Below are 14454 nucleotides of genomic sequence, written 5' to 3' on the forward strand. Positions count from 1 at the left end.
TGACTGATGCCAACAAGCACTACAAGTCTACTCTACAATTTCCTCATGCTGCACTATCTCAGCAAGTATATCATCTCAAGTATATTTCGACCATTGACCAAGCTGCTGACTATCTGACCAAGCAATTACCCCTAGATGCCTTTGTCAGACATTGCTCATCCTCTGGTATGATGTGAGCACCTTGTCAGGGGGAGCGTTGGAATTCTGTTCTTGGTGGAACTCCATCTTGCATACTGTAAGATGATTGCAAGACCAGAAGTTTCTAAAGTATCCTTCTCTTATATTTACCTTTCTTATCTTTACTCGCTGTCTCCTATATAAGAGACAGCTTTCCTCAGTCTCTTCACTTTTTTTCTTTAGCTTAGAACTTTATCTTTTTCTTCCTTTGAAATATAATCTACAAAGCTTCTCTTTGCTCAGCTTTGCTCGTTTTTCTCACTAAGGTCTCTAATGTCCCAGGCTGTTGCAGGTGGTAGTATTTGTGCAGTGTGTCATAATATAACACCACACACGAGTATTTGGTTGTCAGGAACTCCTTGAACATTCCCCAGTTGTGGTGGTCCTTGTTGTGTTCCATACAGTGTCTCTGGTACTCGTTTTTCTTGGTTGTTGGGATCTTATGTGAGGCTAAAAATATTCACTTATTCTCGTCTAACTTTGCTTGGATAAAGTGTTCCTCAGCATCTCTCACATAGGGTCCAACAGCAATTGCCACTTTCTCTGTGTTATCCTCGTCTGGTGCCAGCATTAGGCTGAATCTCATTACTGATTCATATGGCAACATCCCAGTCATGGCTACTGCTTTTCTATAACCAGTTTGTCTGTCAGTTAGTTGTTGATGAGGAAGCATGGTTTGTCAAAGTTGAGGTGCTACCAAATGTAATGTGAATTTGGCTAGTTATAATATATATTAATTATAGTGAAACTATGAAAAAAGCTGAAGAGCCCACTATTTTGAATTTGCTGTGTGCATGAAGTATCATAAACATATCTTATGCGTCTATGCTATCATGTAACTCAGTCCCCATTTTTGATGTCACAATAGGGGGCATGGCTGCTGTCTTTGCATCTCTGCTACAATCTGTTGTCTGTAGCTGTCATAACCATTGGTATCTCCTCTCTTGGGCATAATCCCTAGCCATTCTTCCTAGAGGATCTGTTGGCCATTATGCTCCTTCCAATGGTTATATATAAACTCAGTCTTTTCTGTAATCTGTCTCTGGGTGCTAGTCTCAATTATTGTTGGTTCAGGGAACTCCCTGTATCTGAACTGGTCACTGTGAGTGTGAGAAACAAGCAAAGCTGAGCAAAGAGAAGCTTTGCAAGTTATATTTCAAAGGAAGAAAAATATAAAGTTCTAAGCTGAAGAAAAAAAGTGAAGAGACTGAGGAAAGCTGTCTCTTATATAGGAGACAGCGAGTAAAGATAAGAAAGGTAAATATAAGAGAAGGATACTTTAGAAACTTCTGGTCTTGCAATCATCTTACAGTATGCAAGACGGAGTTCCAACAACCATTACTACTGAATTGTTAATATATGCCCCTCTAATATGTGCAAATGATCTGGTAAATGTGGCTTATTGGTAAAAATGCTTCATAATCAGTTTACTAATAACTGTTTGTCAATGTCATAATTAGTAGTATAAACAGTGCCAAATTCCAACTCAAACATAAACATGAACCACATAATCCATTTATATTTTGTCACATTGTATTCTGAACATTGCTTTATTGAGCTGGTATTGTTATAAATTTACACTTGTATTCCCATGTTATGTCCCCTATTATTGGGGTTTACTATACTTCTTGATATGGTACTCTGTCATTGACAATTTGGGTCATGGTTAAACCATTCAGTACATTACTGCTGCCACTCATCTGTCTCAAGTTGGTGTTATGTCTGAGTTACCAGCTGTAGTACACTTCAAAATAAACATAGTGATAGTAAATTGGTAATCTCAGGGCTATTATATTTTGAGCATGCCAACACCATAAAATCTTGTGAGATTAATATTTCACTTGCTTCTCTATTCATATTCACACTCCATATTTTAGTAGTATCATACTGTTTTATAATTATAGTTATAGTTATTAATTTACCAATGGGACTAGAAAACTTGCTTAGAGAGGCCACATGGATGCTGATAATTCTGCTACACCTACTCGACATGCTGGTTGGGTTACCAACATACCATTCATATTTTATTATGAAAATACCTTGAGCAGTGATGCATTTATTCCAACGTGTGTAATGAGAGACTCATTTTTCACAATGCTGGTTGTATTTCTCATTCTGGTTGGTCGGCTGAAAGTGGAAAAAGTAGCAAAACAGCGGTCATGGTCGACAAGAACAACCTCAACATGCCTGAGATCAAGGAGACCCAAAGCAACATATATTTTGACGATTTGAAATCAGTAGGTTTTAGCTGGAGTGCTATGCCCCAAACCATGGTCACTATTAGAGCATTTGCAGCTGCTGGTAACTAAGGCTGCATTAAGTTGGTCAATGTTCACATTGTCAGACACAAGGACAACAGCGGAGTTGTTCTATTTGTCAATGTGCCTTATTACATTGTCTATGGCATTGGATACTGTGCGTTTATAAACCAGTAGGCCAAAAACAGCACCCAATTGCAGAACGGCATTCCCAACTCTAGTGTGCATGCTAAACCATTCGACTATGACTGCCAAGCTGTTGCTTGCTACCTGTCCAGCAACAGATCTACTCCTGACGATGCCGCATATCCCATGTATACAACTGTAAGCTACCTAGCTCAGTGGCTGGCTTAGCTGACGTCAGAGAGTCATGGCAGCATGCTTAATGGGTTTATAGCTTTAGGTTCAATTGAGGTCCACAATTTTTATATCTGTGCTGCATCTATTAACTCACTATACAAGTATCTATGCACAGAGATAACTGGAAGTTTGTGCATTAGCGACAATGGCATTATAACAGCACTGCTCACCATGGTTGTTGCTCAGGGGGAGAAGCAGGTTGAAACAAACAGCAGGATTGGTGGATTGAGTGACTGGCACAATATTAAATCCACTGTCGTTTGTGCAGTGCAAAATGTTTTCAAGCAACATGGGTATAGCTGGGCAACCACAGTGACAGTGGATATCCAGGGCCATGTCGACATAGCATCTGTAACCAACTATACTGGGAACATGGTAATGGGCACAGTGGTCTCCAGTCTCATATGTTCAGTGGAAACAGAGATAACATGCGAGTCCCTAACACACATGGAATCAGGAATTAGGCATGCAGTTTCATGAGCCGATGGTCCATACATTAAAAAAATAATCAATGTTATCAGCAAGGAACCTAATAGCTATGTACAGGCACTAGGAACTGTGTCCACAGGCTCGAAAATTTTGGTCATAACCAACCAGTCATGGTTTCCATTGTGCACAATGGATTTTGGCAGTGGCATACCAGCATGGGTCAGCCCAATTCTAAAGTTTTACAACAATTTTGCATCAGTGCTTCCCAGGCATCCATTGGCTGACGGCTACCACATATACACATTGATGTGATCAGCAACAATGCAAGCGGTTTTAAGTAACAAATTTTGGCAAAGCATGGTGAGGTTGGTACACTAATCAAACATGTCTTTATGAATCTATTAATTGCACAAATATAACACGTTTTTATACAAGTATATTGGTATTGTATGACATGTGCTTTAATGTTGTTTAATGTCTTATTTAGCAACTGACCATTCTATTACCAAGAGCTCATTATAGGTATTAATGGTTGATATTTTTTATCACTTTTAGTTCAATGGTGCAATTACAATCACTTATCTAAAATGTACATTATCTCCATTGATTATACCATTGTGTTAATATGTAGCAGGTTGAGAATACTGGACTAGATGAGGATAAATACTCATGTTCGTACAAAGCAAGGCCAACAATTCACAAAAGTATATTGTATGTTGTTTTCAATGAATAATTTGGGCCTGTGTAGCATAATCCTCGGCATCAATGTGCACCACATTTTTGATAGCATCAAAACTAACCAGGGTACTGCCATCCAAAACCTGGACAACAAGTATGGTTTTGAAAAGGCCAAAGATGTCGGCCTTTCCATTTCTTTCTATATTTCACACAATGTATCTATTTTCTCTCGACCTTCCCATTTATGCCTCTGTCTACCTCAGAGGGTCTGCCCCACACCTCACCAAGTGCAATGGCTCTGAGTATCATTATGTCATTGTGGCACTGAAGTACCCAGCCATAGTATCTCAGTCTGACATTGCCCTGGTCACCTCTGTGTCTGCATTGTTCAATCAGGGTCTGCTGATGAAGTACATGAGTGCTACCAAGGGAGTGCTCAAGTATCTGAAGACCACCTGCAACATGGCCATTCACTATCCTTGGTCTGAGAATCTAAATCTGGTTGGTTACTGCGATGGTTCATTTGGTCTGCACACTGTGGAAGCCGTGATCCTCAGCCATGTGTGCACTCTAGCTTGAACGAGCAGCCACTTGGAGTTTGAAGAGGCGCGACCTGAGTCTGCCAACACAATCTACAGTCGAGGCTGTTTCCATTGGCCTTACCTCTGCTATCTGCAAGCTCACATTATTTTAAAACTAGCTGTGCTTTCGTAATATTTTATTATTTGTTATATATACCATATTATATTGCAAATATAAATGTTTTATTTAATATATCAAATGTTCAACTACCCAGTAGGCATATAATCTGGTTGTCATCAATTTCATCAATAGCATCTAGCTCAATTGCACTCGCACATGTATTTTGGTTTGGGTGCAACTATTTGTATGTGTGTCAGTAACTCCATTATCCATTCCCCATGTGCGTTTGTTTACAGGTCGGGTGGGTGATGGTTGCATCGCCATATTATGGCAACAAGGTTTTGCGCTGTATCTTTCGTTGTTCTTTAATTGCTAATGCAAGCAGCTCACTACATCAGTAAATGCGGGGTGCTGGGGGAAGTAATGCCTGTAAACATCCAGTGTCTCCATTATTGCAAGCGTTTCAGACATTGGGTCGCTTTTAACGTTCAGTTGGTTGCACTCAACCCAAATACAGGGTTGGTTCAAGTGTGTGCTGTTGGGGAGAAAACGAAGACACCCCAAGACCTCTACAGTTTGACCGATAAGCTGGGTTTGCGCGGACTTGTTTATCAACAGCAAACGCTGGTGCATCACTCTTTCGGTAGCCAGGAGATCTTCAGAAACATGAACATCGTTTGGTAGCAGGTTTAAAGTAAATGGGACGACACCAGTGCCGTCATCAATATACACCATGTCAAGAAAAGTTCCTTCTATATCTGTGCTTTGCCGAAGAACCACGGTCCCTGTAATCCTAACGCGACTAAACTCTAGACTGTGCACATGCCCTGTGGCATTATCGCTGATGCTGATAGTTGCTCTGCAATTTTGTAAAAGCTTGGCAGCCTCTGATTCTAGCTCTGGGCAGATGCTGGATGTATGGGTCGTATTTCCTGCAAGCAGTTTGGCCTGGACAATATGTTTAACAAGCAATCGTGCGTGTACGTTGTGCGCCAGCTCTAGAGTGTTTATTGCTATTGTTGCCAGCGCCTTGGTGCATGCTGATTCCGCAGTCGACATAGCTTGGTAAGACCAGAATAAAGCACTCAAGTCACAGAGAACAGTCGCTTTAAACAATTGGGAATAAAGTTGTATCGTTACTAGATTTTTTTGAGGAAATGAAACAAGTGAAAAAGAAAGGTTGAATCGTGGTGGGCAACTTTTCCAATGCCAGTTTGTATCATCAAAATTTAGCCAGTTGGTAGGATTTTAAGCAAGACAATCAAAATATCAGATTTAATCCCTATAGCCAAATCAAGACCTCACGTGGAGCATTGTGGTTTGATTTAACGCGTTGATGATGCCATCCATCTATGTCTTTTTGCTTTCCACACCACCTTTTCTTTTCTTTTTTTATCCTCACATCATTACTCTTTTTTCCTCACATTGAAATTCATTTTTTTGTTGCTACAACAGTATTAGCATCATTAATTCACAAGTGACCTTTGTACAAGCACACCCACACACACACACCAGATATCCTTTCCCTTTTTTACAACCTTAGCAGATATATCAGTGACAAATGCTCAGGTCTAAGAATTTGAAAAGGATTTTGGAGCAGGCGTTGACCAGGGATGTATGCGTGTGCGCGCTTTTCAACGAGGATGGCGTCGTACTTGCCCATGCCTCATCCCCAAGCAGCATTGTCAGCACTGGAGGCAGGCGGGATGGCGCTTGGCTTACCACGCATGTGGGTTCAGGGTTGAGCGGGGATTACGACCGGCACCATCAGTCGCCAATTTCCAGTCAGCAGCACCATTTTAACTATGAGGGGGACTCGCATGGAAGCGACTACGGGCGCGATATGAGGATGCAGCTGGGAAGGGAGCAGTTATCAGCAGCATCAGGACCATTGCATGTCAGCGGCAGCGGTGGCAAGTATAAGGGTGTGATCGCAGAGGGCTCGCAGAGAAGACACCCAACTGCAGCCACATATACAGGAGTCATGCCCCTGCAGACATCCCACCAGTCGCTGTCGCAAAATTACGGGGCGGTGGGAGATGGCCCTCGCCAGCACAGTGCCATTCCGATAACAGAGCCCGCGTCCTACTCATCTTCACTCAACGACGGCCTGATCGAAGGTTCGCCGGGTGCAATTGCCCGCGAGAAGCTGGAGGATGACCTGGCAATTGCCGCAAATTTGTGGCAGAGTTTTGAGAGCATTCCCAGTCTGATCGAGCGCAAAGACACCGACATGGATGACTACACAGGTGACGGCGCCTCTGAGATGCAGGACGATATGCAGGGCAACTCGCTGAACATGATTATAATAGAGTGCGAGAACGGCAAGGCAGCGGTGACGCGGCTGGGTAGTTACAGGCTGTTTATGCTGACCAAGCCCAACACCCCGCTGGGGCTGCTCAAGCACAAGTCAAACAACCTGTGCCGCTACTTGGAGGAGTGTCTCCACTACAACTCACCATGATGGCAGACGAGAGAGCGCGCGCGGTTTGCATGCATGGGCAGTTTGGCTCGTGTGTGTGTGTGTGGGGGGGGGGGGTTCAACTAATAGCGTATATTAACAAACTTTCAAATTTCCACATAAAAAATACTTTCAAATGCGATCCGACTCTGGCGTTGTGCCTAGGTAGTAAAAAAAGCCGCGCTGGCCATTGACAAAGTCCACCAGGCGCACTAGCTGCCTGACGATGGCCGTGACGCTCCACCAGCCGACAAGCTTGAGGCGGCGATTACGCTCGCGCTCGTTGTGGGCGAGCTGAGTGAAGGCTGCGCCAATGCCCTGGGATATAAGGGCGTCAGCACCCGAGTCCCAGAAGCTCCACGCGCCGTCAAAGTCGTCGGGCCGCAGCCGCAACTGGCAGCGCATCGGCAGCGACGTGCGGTGGGCATTCATATAAGCAACAATCGGCCGCACCAGCACCGAGGACAGCAGCGGGTGCCCAAGCTGGGGCGTAGTCAGCGGCACAGACGCGCGGATGTCATTGAACTCGACCTGAAGATCCACGTGCACGGCTGTGGGGTCCTCGAGGGTGCGCATCAGCTGCGCAGCAGGCTGCGCTGCATCGGGGCCGCTGTAATCGCCTGCATGGCTGGCGGCGGCCGATCGCGGGATGCCGCCAATCTGGTGCGTGGGGATAGGGGCCAGCGGCTGGCTCCAGGACGCTGTGCGCTGGCGCTGCTTCTCGAGGCGGCGCTGGCTCTCGCGCTCCGCGTGGCGTCTGAGGCGCTCGTGCATTTCCAGCGCCAGTGGAGAGTCCACCATGTCCAGGTGATACAGACCGCGCACTACCGGGTTGGGCGACCTTTCTGGGTTGGACCAATCAGGCATGCTTGGCAGAATGACAACGTCAATGCTGTCGTTGATGTTGTCCACGATCTTCCGAATGGCCATGGCTGGGTCCGTTCCCGATGGCTGTGGCGGGAAGCTGACCAGTGCAGAAACGTTCAGCCGCCCCGATGTGATCCAGCCAACGGGTCCCTCGACGCCAGAGTTGATGTGGTCGATGTTGAGGTTTTCAATTTGCACGTGCGCGGTGCGTGCGCTTCCCCCCTGCACTGTCACTGAGCGAAGGCTGCTGCCAGGATCAGTTCCAGACAGCTGCTGGGGCCGTGCAAGTAAGTGCTGGTGTGCCTGGTGAATTGTGAACAGGCTGCCATCATACATGCCGACAATTGAGTTTGCGTTGAGTGCGTCATAGAGTAGCCAACGGTCCCTGAAGCGCGGCAGGCTGGCCGAGTATATTGACACCGTAATGGGGCGAAAGTTCTGCCATGGGTGCACGGTCAGCAGCATGTCCTCGACTTCCAGGGCATCCATGTCAAAGTATCCTGGCTGGCGCGCGCGCCGGAACTCGCCGGGCACGTACACGGCATCCGGATCCCACCACACCTGTCGTCGGTCCACAACACCGCGGACCCCTCGCATCGAGCACTCGCGGATCACGCCGCGGTCATCCATCCACCGCCACAGCGAAAGGGCAACATCGACCTGGTCGACATGGAGCTCGTAGGTCGTAAAGTTGGTGTCTCGGCTGCCGTCGGCCATCAGCGCGCCGTGCTCAGGGCCACAGTGGATTCTGACATTCTTCAGCCTAATAGTGCCGCGTCCCCAAGCCGGGACAATTGCTGACTCGAAGGACACCGTGATGCCCAGCGCAGATGAAACCCAGTCGCCGAGTTTGCGCGCAATCCAGTCCTGGTACTGGAGCCGATTCAGCAGCCACAGTACCACAGACACCGTTGTTGTTGTTCCTATGAGCAGCAGCATCGCTTGTGACATGACTATCCACGTGGCCAGCGCGAATATGTCGTCCACAGTCCAGGGCCGCTTTTGGTAAGACCCCTTCAATGCGCGGCGCAGCCTAGCCCTCAGCCGCGGAAAAAACCCGGATATCTCGCGCAGGATCTCCTGTCTTGTAGCGTGGTGGTAAAAATACAGCGGGTCTAGTGGCGGTTCCGGAAGCGCCTTTTGTGCCATTGGCGCAGCAATCCGCCGCTGGTCGCTGTCACTTTGCAATGGCGACACGTTTAAACCAGACGTGTGAGCCGCTGGCAGATATCCATCGAAGCCGCAATGCTCGCACCGCCTTTCTTTCATGTCTCCTGCTGGCGGTCTGCCATGTTCGGTGCCGTTCTGTTTTGATCCGGCTGGTGATGTGTGAATTGAACGCTTGCTGCTTCCAATTGCGCTCGCTTTCTGCTCATGTAGACTAAAGATATTGCCTGTGTTGGCGCAAGGTTTGCGAAATGCCAGGGGTGACCTCTCCGCGCGTTTGGCAAACGGGTGCTGGCCATGGCTGCAGCTGACTGGATCTCGATCTGACCCAGCGCCGTGTTGTGCGTGCTCGTACAAAAATGCGCCAGGAAGCAGACCAAACTTTGCCGCCACAGCGCCTTTCCGATAGGCTGCTCTGAGAAAATAATGCGTGCTGTGGTTGCTGTTTGCGTTGTTGTGTCTGAAATGGCAAGCGATGCGCTCGAACCGATGTCTATCAAGTGCCAACAAAAAATGAGTAGAAATATTGGCGCAAGGATCGAATAAGTAAACAGGCGGGCTAAAACACAAGCTTAAGCTCTTTGAGACGCAATTTGAAATGCAGTATTCACGCAGTAAATGTCTTGCAAATTCGAATTCCACTCACAAGTATAAATCAAAATGTTTTGCAGCATACCTGGCCGGCATCGGTTGGAAGATCGTGGCGCACAGACTTTGGCCCACGCGATAAGACGCACTTCCTGTGCCAGCCGCAGCTAGAACAGTGGCTGCCAATACTATTCCATTTCGCACATGGCCCGGCTGTCGTTGAGCAAGGCACTTTGAAGCCCAGTAAGGCGATGCAGTGCCAAAAAGCTTCAAAGCTGCTGCTGGCCATCGGCCGCTGTTGCGCAGTTTGTTTTTTGTGCTGGAATGTATACAATGCGCCATGGTTATTTTACATTGGGCGTACGGCCCTACTCGTAACAAATATGTATATATGGCTTTTTTCTTCAAAGTAATAAAACCCCAGAAATTGAAGAGGAAGAGAAAGAGTTTGAGTCTACTCGATCTATGCGGAGAAGTTGGAGTGCGAAAAAATCAAGCACAATCGCAATTTTTATTTTTTGTAGTGTACTTTTGAGATCCAGCTTTCGTCAGACCAGGGGTCGATTAAATTAAAATTTTAGAGCATTGAAAATTCCTGATTATGAGTTCAAAGTTTGGACAGCATGGTGCGCGCGCTCCCACGAACAGCAATGACCTTTAGTAATAAATAACTGCAAGCGGCGAGGAAAAAGCTTAAAAACCCCCAAACAGATATTGCTGTGAATGAGCCATTGGGACGATCGAATCGCTGGTAGATCGCGCTCTGCGACGGGTTGCCAATGAGTACACCGACAGAGCACCACGCGTTCATGATGCCCATGGCTGTGGTGACAACTTGTGTCCCAAAAATGTCTGTCAGCAGAAGTGGCGTTATTGAAATGTAGCTTGCCGAAAGAGCACCAAAGATAACTGAAAGCGCTATATACCCGACCATGCTCTTTACTGCCAACATCACAATCAGAACGAGGACAGAGCAGATTGCATATGCAATAAAAATACTGTTGTTGGGGCCGGCGTACATGGCTGCGTATGCTGCCAAGACTCTGCCTGCAGTGCTGCCGGCGTTCATGTAGAGAACCAAGTTGTTTGATGCGTGCTTGGACTGCCCGATCATCAACGCTGCCGTAGGCAGGTAGTACCAGAGCATGTACAGCCCCGTGTTGACAAGGAATTCAGCCATGCCAACCACTATCAACCGCGCATCCTTGGCAATCGCAATAAAGTCTATGCCTCCTTTGGGAACCGGCACGCGCCGCTTGTAAAAGAGCCCTGCTGATCCGCTGACGCACAACAATATCAGTGCAAGGATACGCAGGGTCCACTTGTAGCCAACTGTCTCCATCAGCTTTTGGGTAATCTCGGTAAAAATCATACCTCCAGCACCACTTCCAGCAACAGAGATTCCAGTCGCCAACGGTCGGGTCTTGTTGTGCCACTGTGAGGTGAGAGACACCGATGGGGAGAATATGCAAGCGGCGCCAATGTCAAACACAATTCCCTGCGTGAGCACAAGCTTCCAGAGCGCGTTAGTGAACGACGCGAGGAGCAGCACGGTACTGCAGATAATAGTTCCAACGAGTGAGACCGCGCGAAAACCAAACTTGTCTGTCAAAGGGCCTGTGAATATAGATCCACTGAGCATAAAAAAGACATTGTGGTGCCAATCCAAGCGATACTTGCAGTTGATACGTCAGGGTAAATAAAGTTGATATAGTGTGTGGAGAATACGCCAAAACTATTGACAATCCCGATGGTGCACATCATGTTGAATGCGGTGCACGCAACGATAACCCAAGCGTAAGCGCAGCCAGCTGATGCGCATTTAATCATATTATTTGTTGTCGGTAGTTTGGGTAGCTGGTGAAGAGTTATGCCGCTCAATGAATGCGTCTGAACGGGCCTTTTTTCTGAATCATTGTCAAATGGGTGCGAGTACATGAATGAGGTTTGTGAGTTTGTGCTATTGTTGTTATGCGACAGCATGTGTGCTTGATAATATGATTGTAGGCGGTTTTAGCAGGTAAATAAATAATTAAAGGGTGCAAAGAATATCAACAAATTATTGTAGTGAGCGGCTATATAGACGAACGTGCACAAATTTCAGGGTCGCTATTGTTTTATACAAATATAAGATCAAAAGTAGAGTATTCAGCCAGCCAACAGTATTCAGAATTAATGCCATTTACAGGACTTGTTGAGTGTTGCAGAACGATACGTTGGCAGAAAGTACCCCAGATTTTTAACGTTGAATCAATATATTACAAATTTATATGGAAAATGGGCATTATATCAAATTCTTTGAATTTACTTCTCTATTCACCACAATATGTTTTTTGTGTGGGGAAAGTTTTGGAATATGAAAATTTGGGCATGTACAAGCATGAATTGTTCCAATTTGCGGATAGCAAGTAACTGTAAAATGAAACAGTAGAAACCACTCTAAATACTCAGGGGGGGTTAAAAAAGAATATTATTAGTATTAGTATTAACTAGAAAGTTCTGCTTTGAATATGACAGATACTGAGGCTTTTGCGCCTGTCTCCGAGTGAGTAGCCGATATTGGCTGGTTGTGGCCACGCTCGCATCTGCGAATGTGGCTTCTACACTCCATGCTACAGGTGATGAAAGATGTTAAAAGCACAGCAGCAAATGTATGTTTTCAATAAAGTGGGTGCAACGGCTGGGGCTGGTGAAAAAAATAGGTATTCAACTTTTTTAAAAAATTATTCTAATCGATGCCCTGGCGGTGTAAAGCCTTATTTGAAAATACCGCAAGCCAGCTGTTATTTTACTACAAAATAGCGCTAAAAATAAAATAGGTGTTCACTCGCCCCAAAGTTATATTTACGTACTCAGTCGAAAAATATTGTAATCCGGTCCAATTAAGCGACATTTTCCGCGCTCCAACAAAAGTGCTTTTGGCGCTGCTGGCTCACAGAATCCAGCTCATCCATGTCGTCGGCAGACAATGAGACTTTGTCAAGAGCCGACATATTTTCCTGCAGCCGCGCCATACTCGAGGCCTTGGGGATCACTGCTGCACCGTGTTGGAGCCCCCACATTAACAAGATCTGGGCTAAGCTCAAATCCGGGCGGCGGTAGGCAACGCTGGAAAGCTCTGGCAGCTCCTGGTTGTTATTCAAAAGCGAGGCCTCTCCCAGGCTTGCATATGCGGTAAACACAATGCCGTTCTCCTTGCAGTACTTTAAGAGCTCGGGCTGCGGGCAAAGTGGATGCATCTCGCACTGATTGACCATGGGAGCGACTTTAGCGTATGCACGCATTTCCTGCAGATGTCTCTTCGTGTAGTTGCTAACACCGATTGCGCGCACTTTACCCTGTGCATACAGCTCCTCTAGCGCCTCCCAGCTGCCTTGGCGGAGGGATCGGTGCTCGGGGCTCTCAAGGGCCTTTCCTGAGGCACCGGGCCAGTGAATCAAGTAGAGGTCAATATAATCTGTCTGTAGATTCTCCAACGAGCCAAGCACTGCGGCCATAGCGCCCTCGTACCCCTGCTGCTTTGGCGCAAGTTTGCTGGTAATCCACACGTCCTCCCTGCGCAAACCGCCGCCTTGGTTGCAAAAGGCAGTTGCCAATGCCTCGCCAATGGCTTTCTCGTTGCGGTAGACACTGGCTGTGTCAATTAGTCTGTACCCAACATCGAGTGCCTGGCGGACAACGCGTTTGACGGTGTCCGGATCACGTTGCTGCCAGGTGCCAAGCCCAAAAGAAGGCATCTGCAGGCCGTTGTTCAATGTGAGCTGTCGAGTACGCATGTGTTATAATATCCCTTTTAAAATGACAGAGAAGAAGGAAGGCATACGATAATGCTAAATATCTTGGTACCGGAAAGGCCTTTTGATCAAGCAGAATGACCAATACAAAGGCACATTCTGCCCCCACCAAGTTAGTTATTTAGCGCCAAACACATTCTTTATGGCATTGACACATGTAGATCTTGTAGTCCAGTCCAGAGATCTAGCCGGGGCAAAGAGAGAAACATGTGTAAATTGAATACAACGGTTGTAAATAAAAATGAAAGCAGTGTAGAAATAAAAAACCAGAGGAGAAAGAGAGAAATAAAAACACAGGAGACGGCTAACAGAATCGTCGGTTATTTGGATGCGCAAACCAAGCGATTAATGGTCTGGTCTCCTCCCCCATTGACCATTCTCTCTCAAAGCATCTCGCTCTGGCCCACTGCAGAGATAAAACGCAATATAGCGAAAGCACGTCGATTTATCCAGCATTCATCCAGTCAGTCAACCCCGCTTCTGCCCCTGCTCCTTCTCCTCGTGGTTCCGCCTCTTACTTAGTGCTCGCCCTCATACTGGGCGGCATGGCCAGCCTTGCTGTTGAGCCACTCGTGTCTCTTCTTGCCAAAGTGGGTGACGGCCCAGAACAGAAAGACGCCGGGCAGAATGTACCCCAGGTTGGAGCTGGTACGACGGAAGAAGTTGTGGGTGCCCTTGCTGATAAGGTGGGCGTTGGTCTTCATCTCGTACGGTGAGAGCTGGTAGGTGACGATGCCGCGGTGCTTGGGCCCACCCATGTTGCCCCACGATCCAGAGTATCCGTGTCCGCCCATAGTGTGCTGTGTGAGTGAAGTATAAAAGTGATTTGGTCGGTGGATTGACAAAAAAGAAATAAAAGTGTTTCAATTAAGAAAGAAAAAGCGAAATTCAAATTGAGCGTGCAATTATAAAAAACCGAAGAAACAAAACCGGCCCGCTCGGCAGGGCCAAAAGCACAGTGCGGCGTTGCGAGCGAGCAGGCGAAAAATAGGGCTGTGGTGCGTAAGGCAAGGCGGGCCAATCTTATCTCCAC

At 46.8% G+C, this 14454-nt stretch overlaps 6 protein-coding genes across 6 annotated transcripts; 1 reads left to right on the forward strand and 5 right to left on the reverse strand.

The window, feature by feature from the left end:
* Nucleotides 1-4574: 4574 nt before the first annotated feature.
* BX661DRAFT_179099 (uncharacterized protein) lies at nucleotides 4575-5711 on the reverse strand. The gene has a single exon (XM_051535087.1). The coding sequence runs from the start codon at nucleotides 5601-5603 to the stop codon at nucleotides 4917-4919; it is 687 nt and encodes a 228-aa protein (XP_051393448.1). The 5' UTR covers nucleotides 5604-5711; the 3' UTR covers nucleotides 4575-4916.
* Nucleotides 5712-5923: 212 nt separating this feature from the next.
* Nucleotides 5924-7073, forward strand: BX661DRAFT_179100 (uncharacterized protein). Its single transcript, XM_051535088.1, has one exon. It carries the CDS (start codon nucleotides 6106-6108, stop codon nucleotides 7006-7008), a length of 903 nt encoding a protein of 300 aa, XP_051393449.1. The 5' UTR covers nucleotides 5924-6105; the 3' UTR covers nucleotides 7009-7073.
* On the reverse strand, nucleotides 7072-10055 carry BX661DRAFT_179101 (mitochondrial distribution and morphology proteins-domain-containing protein). Its single transcript, XM_051535089.1, is given in 4 exon segments — nucleotides 7072-9330; nucleotides 9352-9420; nucleotides 9433-9532; nucleotides 9716-10055. The coding sequence occupies 4 exon segments, from the start codon at nucleotides 9967-9969 to the stop codon at nucleotides 7138-7140; spliced, it is 2616 nt and encodes an 871-aa protein (XP_051393450.1). The 5' UTR covers nucleotides 9970-10055; the 3' UTR covers nucleotides 7072-7137.
* A 179-nt stretch (nucleotides 10056-10234) lies between these two features.
* BX661DRAFT_218604 (major facilitator superfamily domain-containing protein) lies at nucleotides 10235-11285 on the reverse strand (the record flags this gene model as incomplete). Its single annotated transcript, XM_051538802.1, has 1 exon — nucleotides 10235-11285. Exon 1 carries the CDS (start codon nucleotides 11267-11269, stop codon nucleotides 10235-10237), a length of 1035 nt encoding a protein of 344 aa, XP_051393451.1. The 5' UTR covers nucleotides 11270-11285.
* Nucleotides 11286-12509: 1224 nt separating this feature from the next.
* BX661DRAFT_141258 (NADP-dependent oxidoreductase domain-containing protein) lies at nucleotides 12510-13364 on the reverse strand (the record flags this gene model as incomplete). Its single annotated transcript, XM_051532883.1, has 1 exon — nucleotides 12510-13364. The coding sequence occupies one exon, from the start codon at nucleotides 13362-13364 to the stop codon at nucleotides 12510-12512; it is 855 nt and encodes a 284-aa protein (XP_051393452.1).
* Nucleotides 13365-13573: 209 nt separating this feature from the next.
* On the reverse strand, nucleotides 13574-14358 carry BX661DRAFT_179105 (ubiquinol-cytochrome c oxidoreductase subunit). The gene has a single exon (XM_051535090.1). It carries the CDS (start codon nucleotides 14213-14215, stop codon nucleotides 13940-13942), a length of 276 nt encoding a protein of 91 aa, XP_051393453.1. The 5' UTR covers nucleotides 14216-14358; the 3' UTR covers nucleotides 13574-13939.
* Between the last annotated feature and the right edge of the window lie 96 nt (nucleotides 14359-14454).

This window comes from Kickxella alabastrina, assembly GCF_025024165.1.
Source record: "Kickxella alabastrina strain RSA 675 chromosome Unknown BX661scaffold_5, whole genome shotgun sequence".
NCBI lineage: Eukaryota > Fungi > Kickxellomycota > Kickxellomycetes > Kickxellales > Kickxellaceae > Kickxella > Kickxella alabastrina.